This window comes from Haplochromis burtoni, unplaced genomic scaffold, assembly GCF_018398535.1.
Source record: "Haplochromis burtoni strain Fernald_Lab_line unplaced genomic scaffold, NCSU_Asbu1 Contig_94, whole genome shotgun sequence".
In the NCBI taxonomy this organism is placed as follows: domain Eukaryota; kingdom Metazoa; phylum Chordata; class Actinopteri; order Cichliformes; family Cichlidae; genus Haplochromis; species Haplochromis burtoni.
The window spans coordinates 1392865-1411926 of record NW_024582455.1 but is presented as its reverse complement, the minus strand read 5'-3'; the positions used below and the strand labels follow the sequence as shown (position 1 = coordinate 1411926).

Sequence of the window (19062 nt, the reverse complement as noted above, 5' to 3'; positions counted from 1 at the left end):
AGTTTTTCCTTCCCACTGTTGCCAAAGTGCTTGCTCATAGGGGGTCATATGATTGTTGGGTTTTTCTCTGTATCTATGAAGCGCCTTGAGGCGACTTATGTTGTGATTTGGCGCTATATAAATAAAATTGAATTCAATTGAAATGTAGTTGAAATGCTCATGTTTACATTGTTTAACACATCGATGTGCTGCACAGCTGTGTGTTAAATGAAGCACTGAAGCAAAACATTTGTGTCAGGAATTTTTTATAATTGAATTACTCCATGAACTGGTGCAGCTCTGTCTTGAACTGCAGGCAGTGACAGTAGTCTGTGCTCTGCATTGCAGGCTCAGTGAATTCAGCGTATTGGCACATGAATCAGTTCTCTACCTGCTGCTTCTTCCACTAAGCAAAAGAAAGCAGAACAGAACTAGAAATGATCCACATGAAAAGTAGAAGAAATTAGAAGAAAGTCTGCCTGATGTCTTGAATACAACACTATTAAATCAGGAAGTGCATTAAGCACCTTAATATTTTCTTTACACCCTCAAGCCTTGCCTCTTCTGTAGAAAGGACTAGCATACAGTGCTTTGAGTCTACCTTAAAAACGTGGAAAGCCTCGAACTGGATGTTGCGGCTCTTGTCCCGTAGCAGGTTCATCATGAGTTTGAGATTCTCTGGCTTGCTGATGTATTTTGTCATAATGGTGAAGTTGTGCCGGTCGAGGAGCAACTCCCCCAACAACTAGAGTGAGAAAAGAAATAAAAATGTATTCCATCAGTGTATTTCTTCTACTATATTTAAATAAGTAGTCACGCTTTACTCGTTTGTATATAATCATTAGTGATCATGAATAAGGCAATAAAAATGTGTTCGAGAATCACCAGTGGTCAAACATCTGGATTACAGATTTAGTCATCAAGTACTCAGTCTTCAGACTGAAATCGAATTAAACACTCCAAACATGAGGCCAGTGAAGGAGCCATTAAAGCTCTTTAAATAACCACGTAAGTTTGTGGTCTAACCACTAGATGGCAGTCATGTTAAGAGTGATTCAGAGAAACCCAACACTAGAAACCATTTTTAAATAGCTCTCTGAATAGAGTTGCACCACTACTTGAAACCTCTTTACTGGCACAATCCTGGGCTCTTACCTTGAGGGACTGCCTTTTAGTCACGTAGTTTTCTGAGTGGAGCAGCTTCTCATATTCACTAAAGAACTAGAGCAGCAGAGAAAGAGGCAGTGAGGCAGACAAAATACAAGTGGTCAGCAAGAGAGGCAGTCATCTAAATGCTTCAAGCGGTGTTTTCACAATTACATCTGTATCTTGTATCAAAACACTGTGACAGGAAAATGAGAGCTTTTCCTCTCACAGACTGACAGCTATGTTGTGCTCCCAGCCTGCAAATTATCTCCCAAATGGCTGGTTTGATGTTGTTAGAAAAAGAGATTGCCAGCATCTTAAACCGCCTGACTAACAGAGACAGACCTAATTCACACGTAATTGGTCAAAAGAAACTGTTTTTGTTTTTTAATCTAAAGCTTATAGTTGTCTCAAACACTATCCTTGGCAGGGGTGAGGCTATATGGTTTATTTAAGAGTACATTTTTTACATATTTTGATCTAATCTAGATATTTTTAGTTAAATGTGAACTTACTCTGTCATAATGTTGTTCCAGAAACTCTGCGCTGAGTAGCTTGTGTCTTGTAAGGAGGTCCTGGAAACAGACAAAGCCAACTATCAGCAACACATTCAGACCTGACAGTTATGACTGGGTCCCATCTGTCTCCTATTTGTACAGCGCAGATACAAACCACAACCCAAAGAAATCCATTTACGTTTTGTCACTAAATGAACCACTCTGAAGCTAAAAATTAGCGAGAAAAGACATGTCAGCTCACTGTCTGATGACTGAAACTGTTCCAAGACAGCAGACAAATGCTTTATTACAATGGTTTATCAAAGTTATCTCTTGCTGGATGGAATGAACACGTTTACTGTCAAGACTAACATGCCAGTACCTGTATTCAATAAGTAAAGGTGTGAAAGTCTTTTTGAATAGCACAAGATTTAAAATAGTCAAAGAACTCCACAGTAACTACACAGCTTGTTTGGTTTCTATCAAAGCTAACAAAGGGCCGTGCACTTAAAACACTTGACTACTTGGATTTATCAGGTTTTTCTTTCTTTCTTTTTTTTTTTTTTTAATACCGGTATATGTCTAGAAGAAAACCCCTCTCACTCGCAGCAGTAATCATCCTGCTTCAGTTCACATCGCTGTCTTGTACTTAGTGACTTTGTTGCCCGATTTAGCCATTTTCAGATACCCTTTAGTGGAGAAGTCCCCCCCCTCCCCCCAAAAAAAGAATAAAATAAAAAAAAAATCTCTCAGCATGACAGAACAGCTGTGTGTCATGCCAGGGGAATAAAGTAATAAACTTTCTGTTGCTTCTTACACTCTCTTTGAGTGATTATTTTACATGTACTACAACTTGGCCCTCGATTTGCATGCTCAAAGCTGGCACTGGCCTGTCGTCCCCATCCTGAAAAAATACCATCTTAAACATGAGCTGCTCCAATGGGACACTGAAGTAGCAAACTACAAGCAAGGGCTTACATAATAATATAAACAGCTATTTAAACTGTCATAAACATAAAAGCATGACCAGGTTTTCCCTTTTGAATCTAAGAGGCAGATCATGAGAGCTGAAGTGTTGTCATCTGGTTTTTAATTCAAGGCACTGCTTTCATAATTTCTGTTAAAACAGCAGCAGCCGACGCACGTTTGGTGACTGTGCTTTGTCAAGTCTGTTTTCTTTAAGCTGTTTAGGCAGTTACAGCTATGAGGAACCATAGATGTTTTTTTAGAGCATTACTTCAATAGATTAACAACTTTGCTGACTTACTTTGAAAGTGGCAAATGCGTCTGAGGCGATGTCGAATGTGGACATCTCCACGTATCTGAAGAAGTCGTAGAATTGTTCTGACCACAGTGTGATTTTGGCCAGTGGCTCATGTCTGATGCACTCCCTCAGCATGATACCGCAGTTCAGTGCAATCTCTGGAGACTCATACCTGCATATAACATCAACATATGGAAAATGATTTCTCATTTTGTATTTCACATGCACGCAAACACAAGCGGCAGGAGGATGGATGGTTTCCTGAAAAACTGAAAACAAGAACACAGTGAGCTGCAAAATGTTTGGCATAATAATGGTGTACAGAACAAGAGCAGGCCGATATGACTACAAATATTTATCACGATATACATTGAAAATTTGCGATAACGATATAACTGACGATATAATTGACACTAGACAAGATACTTTACAACTCCACAACTTTATTAGTGCAAAAAAACTTTGTTGTGTAGCTGACGGACGAAAGGCTAAACCAGTTCCACATCACTGAAGTTGCAGCATTTTTACAAATCAATTCTGGTTCATCGGTTTCATTCAACAATCCGCTTTCGTCCTTCTCATTCTCCGTCGCTGGCATGCTTTTTCCGCCATGTGCATATGAAAACAAAGGCACTGCGCATGCGTGTTTTACCCATATTCTATGGCAATATTTCATTTTCTTATCATTGCCCAACATTATACTGGTATTTCCGTGAACGGTATGATATGGCCCCGCCAGTTTCACATAAAAGAGACTTCCAGTGTTTAAACTGAGTGCAGCTAGCCAAAGATCCTTCAGTTTTCAGGAAAGACAAAGCAGGGATAGTGACTGAGCTGGGTGAAAGCTTATGATGTTTACACTACTGATAATGAGGATCAATTCCACTGTGCGACACACAACAAGGGAAATCCTCATTAGTCCTATCACAATGGGAGTATGCGCACAAGATGTATGTTCTTTCAGAGCACCACTTTACTGCAGACATTTAAATAGTTTCCCTTGGGATTAACTGAACAAACACAAAGAACAGAAAGCTTCAGTCACGTCAAGCTGTGCATCTATTCACCGTGCCCCTGGCACAAAATGACTGATCCTCGTGTCGTGTGCTTGGTTTTCACAAAACAGGTTTAAGAAGAGATTTTTAAATCCTTTGGAGTCGCTAGGATTTCTGCACAGGTGACTCCAAATATTCTCATATCTTCATCCAAGTCAGAAAGACAGAAACAATCTGACTAAACTGACAACACAAAACCAGTTGTGCTTCTCATGTGTTGTATAACCTCTCCACTTACCTTTTCAAACCTTCACTGAACTACTGAATCTGAGAAGCACAGACTTCCAATTCTATCTAACTGAAACACCTGACATTTTGAGCACAGTGATTCACAAACTTATTCCAGCCTGGACTTGCATGTAGCTTGTTGTACTCTAAAAAAAACAAGAAAAGTGTAACTGTTTATGTTACTAGTAGCTGCTCTATTACTGCAAAATTAGACAAGGTGAAGGGCAGACCAGGGGATATCTGTAAGCGTGGATGAGGTGCACAGAAACGAGCCACCTTCCACAAGGTGTAGCACTCTAGGATACCTTATACTGGTGTTTTTATAATCTGTAGTGAACTCGACTGCTTGTTCTATTTTTACTTTTCTTATATAGGCAGCAGCTCTCATTTCCCTTTATGCTAGGAAGAAGTTACTTGGTTCCTTGGTCTTTTCAATACCAAGTACTGTTAACAACAACAATTATAATGAAATAATCATTGGGGGGGGGGCAGTATTACTCCGTGTATATGCTCTTACCCTTTAAGCAGCATGAAGAGAATATTCTGCTGGGTGCAAAGATACTCCACCGTGGGTGTCCGAGTACCAATCTGACGCCTCAGGATGTTGTTGAAAATCTGAGCCACATCTTTTTTACCCTGACAGAAAAATACCACATGAAGGCTTAGACAGAACAGAAATGCACACAATAGAGAATTTATACATGAAGTCATTTTACAACAAGCTCTCTGGGTGGAAAGCCAAGAGGCCGTTGTAAATGCAAGGTGTGGCGCTTTATTACATAACAGCTAATGAACGGCTAGGAATCTGCTGCATTTTTAATTTTCTGCAGTGTGGCAATAAAACCTTGATGAAAGATTCGTTCTCTTGAGGTTTAAACATATTGACAGGAAACAGCACTAAACAGGAGCCAAAAAGAGAGACACTGTCGTATACTGGCAAAACTGAACATATAATAAAAGTGTGTAAAGTTATCAGAAATATCAAATTACTGTCACACTTTGATATTGGACTCTTGTGCTTTGCAACTGTTCACCAGGCTTTTCTTTTGAGCAAGGAGGCAGTATGAGCGAGGGTAAAAGAGGAAGAAGGATCACACAGCACAGTGAGTCACACTGTGATGGGGTGAGTCAGGGAAGCCTGCAGCAGTTACCACACACACCATGACATATTGCAGCGAGACATGAGTTTGCTCCCATATCAAAACAGGCAGGTTTGTCATTAATAGCAAGCTGTCAATCCACGTGCACTTTTTCGAAACATCCTGCTTTTTCCTTCTCATACATAGTTTAGTTCCTGCACCATTGTTTTAAAAACAAAATGCTTTAAAAAACCTTTAAAGAGAAAAACAACAGTACTACAGTACTTTTTTTTTTTAAACCACAGTTAAAAGTGAGTACATTTCTGCAGATTTTGCACTGCTGGTCAAACAGAACAAGAGCTTTAAAAACATCACTTTGAAATGTGGTTTGAACCATTTAATGGTGCAGGGCCCTACCAGTCTGTTCCATATCAAGGAATCTAATATTTTTAGCTTTTATTTTTAAGCAATCAATTACATATTTACAAGATGCATACTTAAATAATTCTTTTTACCCAAGTTCAGGAACCTAATTTAATTTGCAGACCCGAATATTGCTCTTTCGTCATTTTATCCATGCATCCATTCTCTCTATTCTTATCAGGGTCATCAGGGGGCTGGACCCTACCTCAGGTATTATAGGGAAAGAGGCGGATTAAACCCTAGACAGGTTATCCTTTGACACTAACACAGAGGGCATTTTATATTTAGTTATATCATTTGCTATACTGCATTTGATTTGTGCATTTGCTACTGTGAATTAGTGGGGAAAAAAACAAAAACAAATCATCAGTGAGTGTAAAGTTACTGCAGGTCCACTGCCAACACACAACAATGACCAACAGAACACTGAAATGTTAAGCATCCTTTATGATCTTGCACATGTGTCTGTCTGCGTACACTTTTGTGTTTGGATGGGAGGGGAGGGGTTTTCACCCATGGCAGATGCACTCCTCCTAAATCCTGACTGCTTGTTGCTGGAAGCAGATGACACATGCTTCTGCCAAATGCCAATTGGTTGACAAGTAGACTGGAATAGGCAAGGGAACAACAGCAGAGTTAACCGGGAACTGCAGAACCGCAAAAAGAAATTCAAAGATAAAAAACAAAAAAAACCAAATAGCATGAAAAGCACAGACAGTGCTGAAGTGACACTTTTCATAGTTCTTAACACTCTGTTTCACTTCAGCTCTTTGTTTATTGGAACTTCACTCTTCTGCACAGCTGGCAGACGGACAAAAGCATAAGCAAGAGTGGTCCACACAACGACTGTACAACAGAGCTCTCTGCAGGCAGATTGGACATCCCCAGAGTGCAAGCATACCACAAACGCAAGAATAATTTTTTATTTTCATTTACTGTTTCCATTTTGTGAATCAAAGTAAGGCACATGTCACGACATAAAGTGATTCTTCAACTAATATTAATGTGAAGTGATTTTAAACAAATTAAAAACAACACCTGAAACAATTAGTGGATCAACAAAGTTCCTAAAATAAATAGCAAGAATGGGACAAACATTATGACTTAACACTGTTTTGCTTTCAGATCATCAATATCCATCCACTTATACTGACTGATTAATGTAGGCTTAATTCCTTGCTGTTAGTGAACAGGGTAAACGTTAGTGCTCTCTAGTTGGTTTTATTGTGCGTTCCCTTTATGTTTGCAGTGAGAAATAAAATGTATCCACACCTTTTCAAACTTTCTCACCACAATCTGAATCCTCTACATCATGTGTGCTAAGTGCTAGACCTTACATGTCACTGTAAAGCTGCTAATGGCTTCTAACTGCAGATATTTTATTAGGTTAGTGCCCCTGTAAGACGCATTCTTGCAATGCTTGCATACCTTGGATAAATTGAGACCACTGTTCAATATCTACCACTAGTTCCTGTTCTTTCAACTTCACATCAAAAGTCTCACCTCAAAGTCGATGAGCTGCAGGTCTGCTATCAGGGTGCTGAGTAATCCACTGTTGTAGAGTTCCTGGGCGAGCTGGGCCACTGCTTCTGTCTGGGGCTCTTTTTCATTAGTCCCATACAAGATCTCCTTCATGGCCACAAGACTCTTTGACACCTCCTCTGTAGCCTGAACACACAAATTAATCCAGGGCACAACATCAACATATCAGATTATCTCAAAGTTCAAACAAATTCCTTCAAACTCGTGTCACTAAGTACAGTGAACTCTCTTAGGTGACGGACACTGCACCTGACAGATGAAGAGATTCACCCTACCTTCTCTGCCTTTTTGTCCGAGATGTCGTGCTTCTCGAGCACCGTCATGCTGTCCTTAAGATTCTTGACGATGTCCGCCGGCGACTTGTGGGACTTGCCAAAGGGGAAAGGCATGGCGGAGAGTTACCACGAGTGACCAGGCAGCCGACTGTCCACCTGAGGAAAGAAATGTAAAACAAATCCACCTTTCAGATAAGACCAAGTACAATCACAGAAATGGTAAAACGAGCAGACACAAAAACCTGAACAGGAGAAGTTTGAAAGGTTAAATACCGCAGAAACAGGAAATGTATCGACTGCTGCTGCACTTACAGGTGTGCATGGTAGCAGTAAATGTATCCCTCTACTTGTTACTGTATTCAAGACAAGAAGAGATTTTTTTTTTTTATCTTATGAATTAGCGTTTTTGGCAAATGTTCATTGGATAAGCAGAAATGCTGCTCATGTCATTACTCTGGATTGAGCCTTTGATGAAGTTGTATTGTTATGCAACTTTGAGCTGAGAAGTAGAAGTTGGGTGGGGGCAGGGCAGTGGTGCACTCCATATATCCTGTAACAAACACTAACCTACGTAGTAAGTCCCAAAGAAGCTCTCAATACTAATAAAAGTCAAGCTCATGTTAGTTATAGAAATAAATTTGTGGAAATATTATGTTTTTTTAATGATTTGCACATATCTAGATCTGACCTTTAAAGCTTCATTTAGCAGCTGTAAAAGCTTGTGAAGTTTTTTGGTCATTATTAGTAAATGATTAACTGTGAAATGAGCTTACTATGACACAGGGCCACATAAATGAAGACACCACCTCAGACCTTTGTATGCCCGACTCCTTCACTTCAATAGCATACCTAAACAGACACTACATTGCCAAATATACTTTATCAGTTCAAATTTAGGTTTGTAAACACACCCTTTGAGTCACAAATCTATAAAACTAAATCCTCAAACGATACCAAAAAACAAACACTAAAGACCCTAGAAAGGCCACGGGTGATGCAATCGACTGATGTCACCATCTCATATCTCACTGCTGCTCCTGTTTAACTGTGTGACTTAACAAGGACCCCTTTCTACAAAATTCTCCGACCCACCCAACAACCCTAAGTTCACAGGGCAGGGCAAAAGTCAAAGTTTCATGAACAGTCACGAAGAGGCAACACCAGGCCAGTAAACTGTAATCCCATTCTCATGATCAGGTTAGCTGGAGGAAAAATAGAAAGCGTGCTGCCCTTTTAGGACATATTTCCACTTGATGTTTGGTGAATTTAGTGACCTAAAGGTACAAATCTGGCACTGCCACAAACCTGTTTTCCAGCCAGGATCCTCTAAACTGTGCACACAAACCCTGGAGCTGTCACACACTTCCTCTTATATCTTGGCAGGGAGTCCACATTTAGAAAGCAATGCTGGAGCCAGGAATATAAAACCGAGCAGCAACCAAAGTGGGGTGGCAGGCTGCTGCTGTTGCCCACCATTCATATATGATGTGTCATGTGTGACAGAGCTGAAACAGGAGAGCCTTATGTTCCCAAGCGGATGGTTTTTGCTTGCTCACAGCTTCGTTAACGTACACAGGCTTCAGCTTCGCCAGGTGGCCGCATGCGTCTTTCGCGCAGGCTAATGCTCGTTAATGTAGGCAGCAGAAGCGCCTCTCTGCTCCTGACCTGATACAGTACCAGTGACGTAAATAGGAGGGAAATACATATGGTGCGTTCAAAATCGGTAGATCACATCTAACCCACAATGACTCCGGTACTAATCAGGAGTCCGAGTAAAATTGTGCCAACCTGACGTCTGTACAACCTGTCCTAACACAGACACAAAAAAAAAAGAGAAAAAGAAAATCCAAACCCGCTCGACCTCTCTTTGGGTAAATTAGCCTACAAATACTTGTCGTGGCAAGTGACAGTGAATCCTGTCCTATAAGTACCTACCAGAACTCAAACAATACAGTGCCATAGAACAGCTCAACGTTAACCTCACCATCTCTCTCAGTCCAGACAGCAGCGGGTGCCCTGCTACCATCTGAAGGTAAGCTAGCAACCGCTACTCGCTGCTAGCAAGTGCTAGTCAAGTCCCCTGATTTATTTAAAACATTTTCCAAGCGATATATAAAAAATATATATATTATACACATCAACACATCTATTTAATGAAAGTATTACCACTCGTACAACTTAAAAGCTAATTGCAAACCTACGGCCCAATAAGCTGTGCAACATAAACCTGACAGTGAGCACCGCCCATCTCTGTTATCCATGCCTGGTTTGTGATGGTGTGAAGTCTGCCAACTTTGCGCAATGTTAACAAAATGGATACTGAATAACATGGAGTCTAGCAAACAAAAGAGCGTTTACCGCAAAGCTGGAACAATATGCCACTTAGCTTTCTTTCATTTCTGCAGGACAGCGAACTTTATTTGCAAGGTAGCGTGGCCTATAGTTTTTCAATCACAGTCCACCAAACAACCGTGCTACTGTTGGCTGGCTTATGGAAGTGTGACTGTGTGTGTGCTGTCGACACACGGGAGGCCTCGGCAGGCCCACTGCTTACAAGCATTTTCCAGCTGCTAAACCTTCATTTCCAGCTGCTAGGAGTTGTGGCAATATATTACCAACTCACTAGCTATCATAAGGTAAAAGTGGCTACGTTAATTAGCTAACTCGGCCTAACGTTAGCCAGGCCTGACTGAGGCTCCTCGCGTTAGTGCTTTGAAAACCATGCCTGGCTTTAGCAACTATCAGCAGCAGGCTAGGTTCAGCTAAACCGTTTCCACTTGCTCAGAAAGCTATGCCTGCAAACCACAATTCATAGGATAATATTCACAACACAATACCTTGCAAACGGCGTTTTCACTCGTTTCTCCCGGTTTGTCAAGACAGTAAAAGGCAATCCAGGTGCTCCTCGGACCAAAAACCGCTTTGTTTTCCTTGCTCGTGTCGCCTCCCCTTGTTTGTACTGTTGTTAATTGTGCAGCCCCTGTTTCCTCCTAGTGCTTTCTCTGAGCCCGACTGGTAATGTTAGCAGAGAGCGGCTGTCACTGCAGTGTCGTCTAGCGCCTCCGGTGGTCGCCTCGTGCAACAACAGTGGGGGTTACACTGCAGGGACGTGCGAGATCACCGCATGAGGGCGCGCTTGCTCCATAGACAGATCATGGGACCTATAAGATGAATTAGGTCGAACCCCAAGCGACAATCTGCCTGCAAATAAATGTACGTATGAGGTGTCTTAAAAGCTTAAAAGCACTTCCTTTAGCAACAACAACATTTCACTTGCACTGAACCATATGATCCCACTTCTACAGTTTCCCTGCAACAGTCCAGTGTGCAATATGAATACTAACATCGGTCACAATCTGTACATGGACTAAACTTCAATAGAAATGTGTCTTCTTGCCTATAAATATCTTCAAGTCCTCTGATCAGTAATAAAACGTTCAAGATATTTTACTTTATTACAAAATTTAGGATTATTGACTTAAAATCAGGAGATTTGAAATATTTGTTTTCCTTTTATAACTATTTCAGTGTACAGAGAGCATATGTGGAACGAAATCTTAGCACCCCATTTAAGGTTAGAAACCAAGGCATTTTAGGATGCGGTTAGCCTAAATCTGGAGTACACTGTATCAAATGTCACCTGAAGGAAATATTGTACTTACAGGTTATGATTTGAACTCAAAGCATTATTATTTCATCCAGTTTTGACAAATGAAATGATCTACATGAACACATTTGAAATAAGTCTACATTTTGCTTGAAATAAAACTAAACTTTGTTTGAAATGGGTTTTTTTAAGTTGTGTGGTATGCTCTCTCTATTAGCACAAACTCTTCCTTAACTCTAAACAAAACAAATATTGGATGCATTGCATCCTTCCAAATTTCTAAATTAATTAGTTGTACTTTAAGTTGTTTTCTAAGTGATGATGCATAGTATTGCCAACAGCCAGAGTATTTTAAAGCCTCTTGTATAGGAAAAATGTTTTGTTAATGTACAATACACAAAACCATTAACTCCTTAGATATTAAGTTAAGAATGTGCAGGCAGTGGCTTGGGAAACAGACAGCTGTGATTCACTTTAATAACCAAAGCCTCAGGTGCGAGCTAACAGAAGCAGGAAGAGGCTTTAATTTTATAGCTGTCTGTTTAGCTGCATGAAGTGGAGTTTAGCAGCTGTTAGCTCCAAACTCTGTTTTTCATCTAAAGGTGTAGTAAGGGTTCACCTAGAGCTGAAAGTTACATGTTGGGGGATAAGACAGAAGGAGAAGGCTGGTTTCTAAACAAGAGAAGCCTCAGGTGGAGGATAGTGGTGGGATATGGCTGACTATCAAAAAGTAATTGCAGCAAATATGGCCCCCTCATAAAGCATTATCTGCTTTTGCTGGCAAACTTCTAACGAAAAATGAAACCTTGTTTCATCATTTCATCAAATGTTCATCATAATCATCAGATTTGATCTTAACCCATAAACAGTTAACTGAGTAAAGTCAATTGCAACGTAAAATTCAAAGCAACTACATCACCCAGATGGTTTGAGATACCCACTCCCCAAAGCAAACACTGATGGGATTGGCAGTCCTGCATGTCAAGCCCTTGCATAGAGGTAACATACCTGGTGTATTTGTGCAGTCTGTAACAATTCAGATCCTTTGTGTTATTGATTCCATTAGAATTCAGAATTCAGTAGTATTGACATTACACTCGCTGACCATGCTGGTGCAGGGTCAGATTTCAGAACTGCTTTAAATCTGCAGAGTTTCCATTCACCACAACCCAGAGGTGCACTAGTGGATTGAGATCTCAGAGATTCAGAGATTCACTTTCACATAATTTTTTAAACAACTGGTTATTGGAGTTAATGTTGCCTTGGTACTACTCAAAGCTATCTGGCCATTTTCTTCTGACCTCTGGCATCAAAAAATAATTTTCTCAGAGAGAACTGCAACTCACTGAAAGTTTTCTTTTTTCAGAAAACTTTTTTCCCTTTTTCTCTGCAAACTGTAGAGATGGATGTACGAGGAAATCCCAGTAGATCAGCAGTTTCTAAGATACTCTGACTTGTCTCTCTCTGTAGCTCATGAGCTGTTTCGGGGCCTATTTTGCCTTTGTTTTTGCCACTGTCTGCCACTGAACACTGGAAAAAGATGGATCAGTAAAATCAAAACAAACACTTTTGTTATAGTAGTGCGACAACAGCCCCACAGTGGCTTCAAAAACCCACTCCCTTTAAAAATACAGACGCCTACTTAACGCTTCTCTGAGGGATTGATGTATTTGGATTGGTTGCTATGTGTTACACCTGGCCTCGTCACCGGCTATCTACTGGTCACTTGCCAAAGGCCGAGCCTCCTCCTCGTCCTCCTCTGGTCGGGCCCTGTGTGAAGGTTATTACTCACTTCATGCTGATTAAGTTTGGGTGAATAGCGCTCTTTGTCCGACCTCGATTCCCACGACCCGGCATTCGCCTGGCAGTCGCGTGGCTCTGAAACAAGGGCTCCCACTTTAGGGGACCCAAAAGGTAGGAGGACGGGGAGGGAGCGAGAGAGGGTTGAAGGGGGAGGGGGTATCTGGTCAATCTGACATCTGCTCGTAAACAGTTAACAGCAGATGTCTCACATTTTAAAAACACCGAATGTGATCAAAGCAGGCTAAATACACAGCGTGTTTCCCCCCCTCTTCTGCGCTTCCACGAAGGTACAAGCTCTCCCAGTGCAACCAGCTTCTGTTAAAGTAATTCAGGGGTTTTAAAGGATATGATTATGAGCTATAACAGGTGACAGAAATATATTCTCAGGTGATTTGTTGTTGTTTTGTGTCGTCCCGTGAGCTCTGAGGAAATTGGTTTGGTCTTTTTTTGCAGGTGTAATGTTGCCCTTGAATAGAATAGACGTGGGGGTCCCGGGAGTAAAGCACGGTAATTGCACACTCTTGTTCATGCCTGGGAGAAGAGGAAACTGCAGTTTTTCGGTGTTGTTGTCGGGTGAAGAAGGGGGAAGGGGGGTGTAGCGCAATGGTTTCAGGCTGGACATCTGTCGCTTGTGAGCTTTTTTTTTTTTTTTTCTAGGCCGGGTCTCTCAGTTATTCAATGGAGCCAGTGACCTGTCAGTCTTGACTGATGGGACCCCGTGTGTGGGAAAATCCCGCAGCCAAAGAGTTGGCGCATTCACATGCTAATTGCGCCCTATAAATAAGAGGGTCGCGCCGCGCCGAGGACCCTAGAGACGAACTGAGATTCAGAGGAGAAGGGACAAAAAAGCGCGCACACAAACACACACATATACACATACACACACCATCACACACCAAAGGTTAAAACATGACTGCTTCATCCATGGCGCACAACCTGGGGAAACATCCTAGCGCAAAGGAGGAAAGAAAGGTACTGGACATACTGAAGACGGGTTTCTTTTTGACCAATTTTTTAAATGAATCCAGCATGGTGCCTCTCCATCTTGTTTTTGCTGCTCTTACCTGATTTGGTTACTTTTTTTACAGCTCAGAAAGCCGCTCATTGAGAGAAAGCGGCGGGAGAGGATAAACAACTGTTTGGATCAGCTCAAAGAAACCGTGATCGGAGCGTTCAGGCTGGACGTGAGTATTGTCCTCACGTGTCTCCTCTGAGCAAACAGCGAGGGCTCAATAATAACTGAGGTTTCTCTTCTCTCGACAGCAATCCAAACTGGAGAAAGCGGATATTTTGGAGATGACGGTGAAACATCTGCAGAACATCCAGAACAACAAAGTTAACGGTAAGGAGCCGGGCACTTGATTGATTACGATATTACGAGCTTTGTTACTGCTGTTATTCATCGTAATAAAATCGATTTATATCTCCGTTTTTTAAAAATTTGGTTAGGCGTAATAAACCGATAACGCGTGAGAATGAAAAATCCACTGACCTATTTGGCATTAGGCAGCAGGGGGCAGCATCAGCACACATCATGGCATATGTTGGAGGTCTGACAATGTTTTCACTGGGTGGTGGTTAGAGCAACGTGGTATGTGGAGCTGCTGGATGGGCGAAAGTGGAAAAATTAGAAAATGATGGCTGTCTGAGGTGCTGAGCCATGGATGGAAATGTCATTGCAGCCAACCGGTTATACTGGTTGTGCTGTTTCCTGTTACCACCAGGGTTCGCTGTGACACATGTATCTTTTTCTCTCTTCATTCAGACCCCACGTTAGGCCTTGAGGCCCAGCAGAGATACAGCACGGGCTACATCCAGTGTATGCACGAGGTTCACAACATGCTCCTGACCTGTGATTGGATGGACAAAACTCTGGGCTCCCGTCTTCTCAACCACCTCCTCAAGTCTCTGCCTAGGTCCACCGATGAGCACCCCCTCACCCTGCCCACACCCAGACTTGATGCTGCTCTTCCAGCCACCCAAGTCGTCCCAGGGTCCCCCCTCAGAGTAGAGCAGTTCCAGAGAGAGGCTGGACCTCAGGAAAGGCCAGCACTCCACAGATCCCACCTGGGGACACTTGAGATGTGGAGGCCCTGGTGAACTGCTGGATTGATGATCTTGGTTGTCCATTCCGTTAGACCATCCTTTGTTATGTATCTTATAGATATGCTGCTCAGAAGACAAACATGTGGGGCAGTTTTTGTTCCAGTGATTATTATTGTAGGTGTGCTATAATGATTCTATACAGACCTTTTCTCAGTACTTCCCTTCAGAAGTTGACCTCTTGTAGCCTGCATTATAGAAGGCTCTTATTAATCTTTTGTGTATTTATTGTATTAACAGCTTTATTTATTGTTATTATAAGGCATGACTTTGCTTCTTAGACCACCTGCTTGGCCTTTGCATAGATTCCTCCTTTGCTGTACTATTAACCTAAACATTATTAATAATAAAACTTATTTTGCACTCACTCAGATTGTATGATCTTTGCAGGTGCTCTTTTCTGTTGGATCTTGACAGGAGTACTTTAAGGTCTAAGAGGCCTACAAGTGTTTATTGTAATATGATGTTACAGTAATATGGATTAAGATTTTTAGGGATTATACAGCATTCGACTGTGACAGGTTCCAGCCCTCTTGTGGCCCTGGATGCGATAAACTAGGGAAATGGATTCATGGATGGACTATTGTCATGTAATGGACATGAAACAAGTCAAATAAGTGCTAAACTCAACTGCCTAATCTAAACGTGTCAAAGTCAGAAAGAAAACACTTAAGTACTACATAGACTCATATCCTTATGCTCAGTTGTAGTTTAGCTGATTAAGCAGAACAGAGAAGCAGCTAATATTTGGACTTTTCATAAAGGGGTGAGAACAGATGTCAAAATTTCATTTCCACTATCCCAGTAAGCTAATATGTCTAACATGAACACCCTGGGACCAACAAATCTACAAACTGGATATCATAAAATCTGGCATGCTGCATAAAATGTAAATAAAAATGGAATGCAGTGATCTGCCCCCTAATCTTATTCACAATAGAGCTTAGAAAATATATCAAATGCTTAAACAGAGAAATTTTATCGACAAATATTAATTTGTTTTGAACTTTATGACAGTCATCTTTCAAAAAAGGGTAAAGTAAAAAAGAAAAGTAAGTGGCACTAACACTAAAGAGCTGGAAAAACATGTGAAATCATTAGGTTAGCGGGTCAGTAACATGACTGGGTAGAAAAAGAGCATCTTTGAGAGGCAGAGTTCCACCAATCTGTAAAAGCTTCATTCTTCTTGAATATAAAATTGCAATCATTTCAAATATGTAATGATCTACATCTACATCATGTCATGAAGAGAATGTGTAGAAATGTGCGCATTAGACAAGGCCCAAAATCAATACTGGATCTTCAGGCCCTCATAAAGCATAGCATTAAATCATGGAAATAAGTGCAAGGGCCTTAGAAAACTTCCAGGAATTACTATCTATGAGTAAAATTCACAGTGCCATCCACAAATTCAGGTTAAAGCTCTATGGTGCAAAAGAGAAGCCATTCCTGATCATGATCAGAAAACTGCCATCTTCTCTGAGCCAAGGTTTATCTAAAATCCACCGAGGTAAAGTAGAAAACTGTTCTGTGATCAAACAAATAAAAATCTCAAATTCTTGTGTCATCTGGACTAAAGAGGAGACGGACCATCCAGCTTGTTATCAGTTTTCAGTTCAAAATCTCTGATGGTATGGAAGTGCATTAGGTGGATGACAAACTTGCACATCTCAAGTTATATACAGATTTTAGAGCAACACATGCTCTCATCCAGATACCCTCTTTTTCCTGATAGGCTGTTCATTTTTCAGCAAGAGAACGCTAAACCGCAACTGCACTTATTACAACAGCAAGTCCAGGGGATGAGCAGACATTTGAAGCATGATAAAAGGGAAAAACTGATGACAAATAAGACCCTGGACTGCAGTTAGAATCGGACAAGAATGAGATATTCCTCTCCCAAAAGTCCCACAGCTGCCTTTCCTCAGTTCCCAGATGCTTACAGACTGTTGTTAAAAGCAGAGGGATGCTACACAGTAGTAAACATGATTCCGTCCCAACATTTCGACATAATGTTGTATCAAATTGAAAACAAGCTTTTATTTTTTTTCTCTTAAAATTGTACTTTCTCAGTTTAAATATTGGATATGATTTTTAGATTCTTTTGTGAATCAAATGTGAGTTTATGAGATTTGCAAATCATTGCATGCTGTTTTTATTTACATTTTATACAGCATGCCAATAGACAACATGAGCTAACATGAGCTAAAACAACTTTGTGAGTAATATATATTAGAGTTGAGCTTCTTTTACTCAACCCTAATATATATATTTGCACTGACTATAACTACAGTCAGTGCACCCAAATCATAGCACAACCGTTTCCTGGCTCACCTCTAATTGTGCAAAGCAGATTCCAGTATGCAACTCAAATTCTGCTGAGGTATCCCCCCCACCCCCTCATATAAGACATTTCTAATAGGTCATGGCAATAAAAGAAGTGTGAAAAGAGAGTCATTTTTAATGTTTCTTTATTAGAACTGCTTCCAATGAAACCTATTTGCAGAAGGTCTGTGGATTATTCTGAGATGGAGGAAGCTGCTCGACATATTTGTTCCATTTGACTTTATCCAGATACACCTGAACTCTGTATGTTTGTGGAAAACAACTCAGTCATAACGATTGTTTCTTTATGATTTGATGATTTGGGAGGATATGACATATAGATAAGTACCCACCAACACTTATCACTTGTGTGCAGGTTTGCCTGGCTAGCACGATTTGTAATTATAAATGATGCCAGCATTGTATAGTGTTGTATGTGAGATGAGAGGACAAGCTTATTTATGCTTCACGCTATGTCGCCAAGCTTGATTAGCTTCGTTCCGAGTTCGTTACATTACAATAAGGGAAGCAGATAAATACAGTGAGGATCTAAACGAGTTGTGTGCGTGTGTGTGGGGGGCGGGAGGGGGTACATAGCCATCTGGAAGCAAAACAAACGTGTCAGAGATGGCTCATACATTCACGTTTTAATAAAGATGCAATTCATTATAAGCTTCTGAGAAGTGCAAACGTGCGAGTGTCCCATTCCCCAGCTATTATAGTCCCTGTGATTGGCCGCCACATGGAGCCAGGCGGCTGGTCTGAAGAGAGAGGGAGAGAGGGAGACAGAAAGGGGGACGCCTGGTCCCTCGGCGGAGCTCGCCAACAAAAGCGAGCCGAGACAGCTGCTCTCTCCACAGTCCACACCATTAAAGCTCTCTGGAACAAGAGATCTGGGGGTGGCGAGGTGCCAAAAAAAAAAAACCTTCACTTCAAAGGTCTGAAGGGCTTCATTCATTCGGGGCACGGGGCTTCAGTGGCGCGTCTTAGCGGAAATGCTGCTGCGCAATTATGGAAACAGCGCGTAAAACACGAACTTAGCACGCAGCCCTGCATTTACCTGGAAGCTTTCACAGATGCACGCTGACCCAGCCACTCTGCTCTGCTGTGAGGGTGATCTGAATAAAAATGACGTAAACAAAACATGTAATAACCAGGCCAGAGGTTTCTCTCAATGCGCCATATGCACGCTCACCAGCAAAGCACCCCAACGAATTCCAGGCGAATTAAATCATCAAAATTGGTATTATGAGAACAGCTTTTGACTTATTCACAGTTGTGCAAATGTGTATATTGCAGTGTGTTTGAACACACATAAAAAAGAGGAAAAAAAAGTCGTCCACGTTGCACAGCAGCCAATGTGAGAATGCAGTTGCGCACAAATCAGAAGTCACAACAACAACGGGGAGAACAAACGAGGCGCAGGCCAACACCTGTCGCTTTCTTTGGAGAAGGGCCCTTAATTCCCCGAACTGATTTAGTTTTGGCCGAGGGGCCGCCAGCAGCAGCAGCTGCCAACTGAAGGCATCGCGTTACATCCGCCAAACAGACGGGTAAATCTGCTGAGGCTCGGACACAGAAGCCAGCAAAGAGGAAAAGAGGTCGGGCAGAAAAGAGACGGGGGCAGGTTTAAATGCCTCGATGTGATGTAGGTGCAGCGTCGTGCTGCAATCATTTTGGTTGGGCTGGTTTGAATAAGTAACTGACTGGTTTATATTTGACAGCCTGAAGAATTT

General features: G+C 41.5%; 2 protein-coding genes across 2 annotated transcripts in view; one reads left to right on the top strand and one right to left on the bottom strand.

The window, feature by feature from the left end:
* Nucleotides 1–10547, bottom strand: part of cab39 (calcium binding protein 39) — a 23122-nt gene extending 12575 nt beyond the window's left edge. The window contains exons 1-8 of the mRNA XM_005926600.3: nt 10326–10547; nt 7489–7644; nt 7175–7339; nt 4687–4805; nt 2890–3058; nt 1641–1700; nt 1135–1200; nt 581–724 (exon numbers count right to left, since the gene is read on the bottom strand). Of these exons, the coding sequence (XP_005926662.1) occupies nt 581–724; nt 1135–1200; nt 1641–1700; nt 2890–3058; nt 4687–4805; nt 7175–7339; nt 7489–7602 (837 nt within the window). The 5' untranslated portion in view covers nt 7603–7644; nt 10326–10547. The remainder of the gene's footprint in view (nt 1–580; nt 725–1134; nt 1201–1640; nt 1701–2889; nt 3059–4686; nt 4806–7174; nt 7340–7488; nt 7645–10325) is intronic.
* her8.2 (hairy-related 8.2) lies at nt 8967–16095 on the top strand. Its single transcript, XM_005926598.2, has 5 exons — nt 8967–9520; nt 13556–13870; nt 13987–14082; nt 14162–14240; nt 14664–16095. The coding sequence occupies exons 2-5, from the start codon at nt 13808–13810 to the stop codon at nt 14996–14998; spliced, it is 573 nt and encodes a 190-aa protein (XP_005926660.1). The 5' UTR covers nt 8967–9520; nt 13556–13807; the 3' UTR covers nt 14999–16095.
* Nucleotides 16096–19062: the final 2967 nt, after the last annotated feature.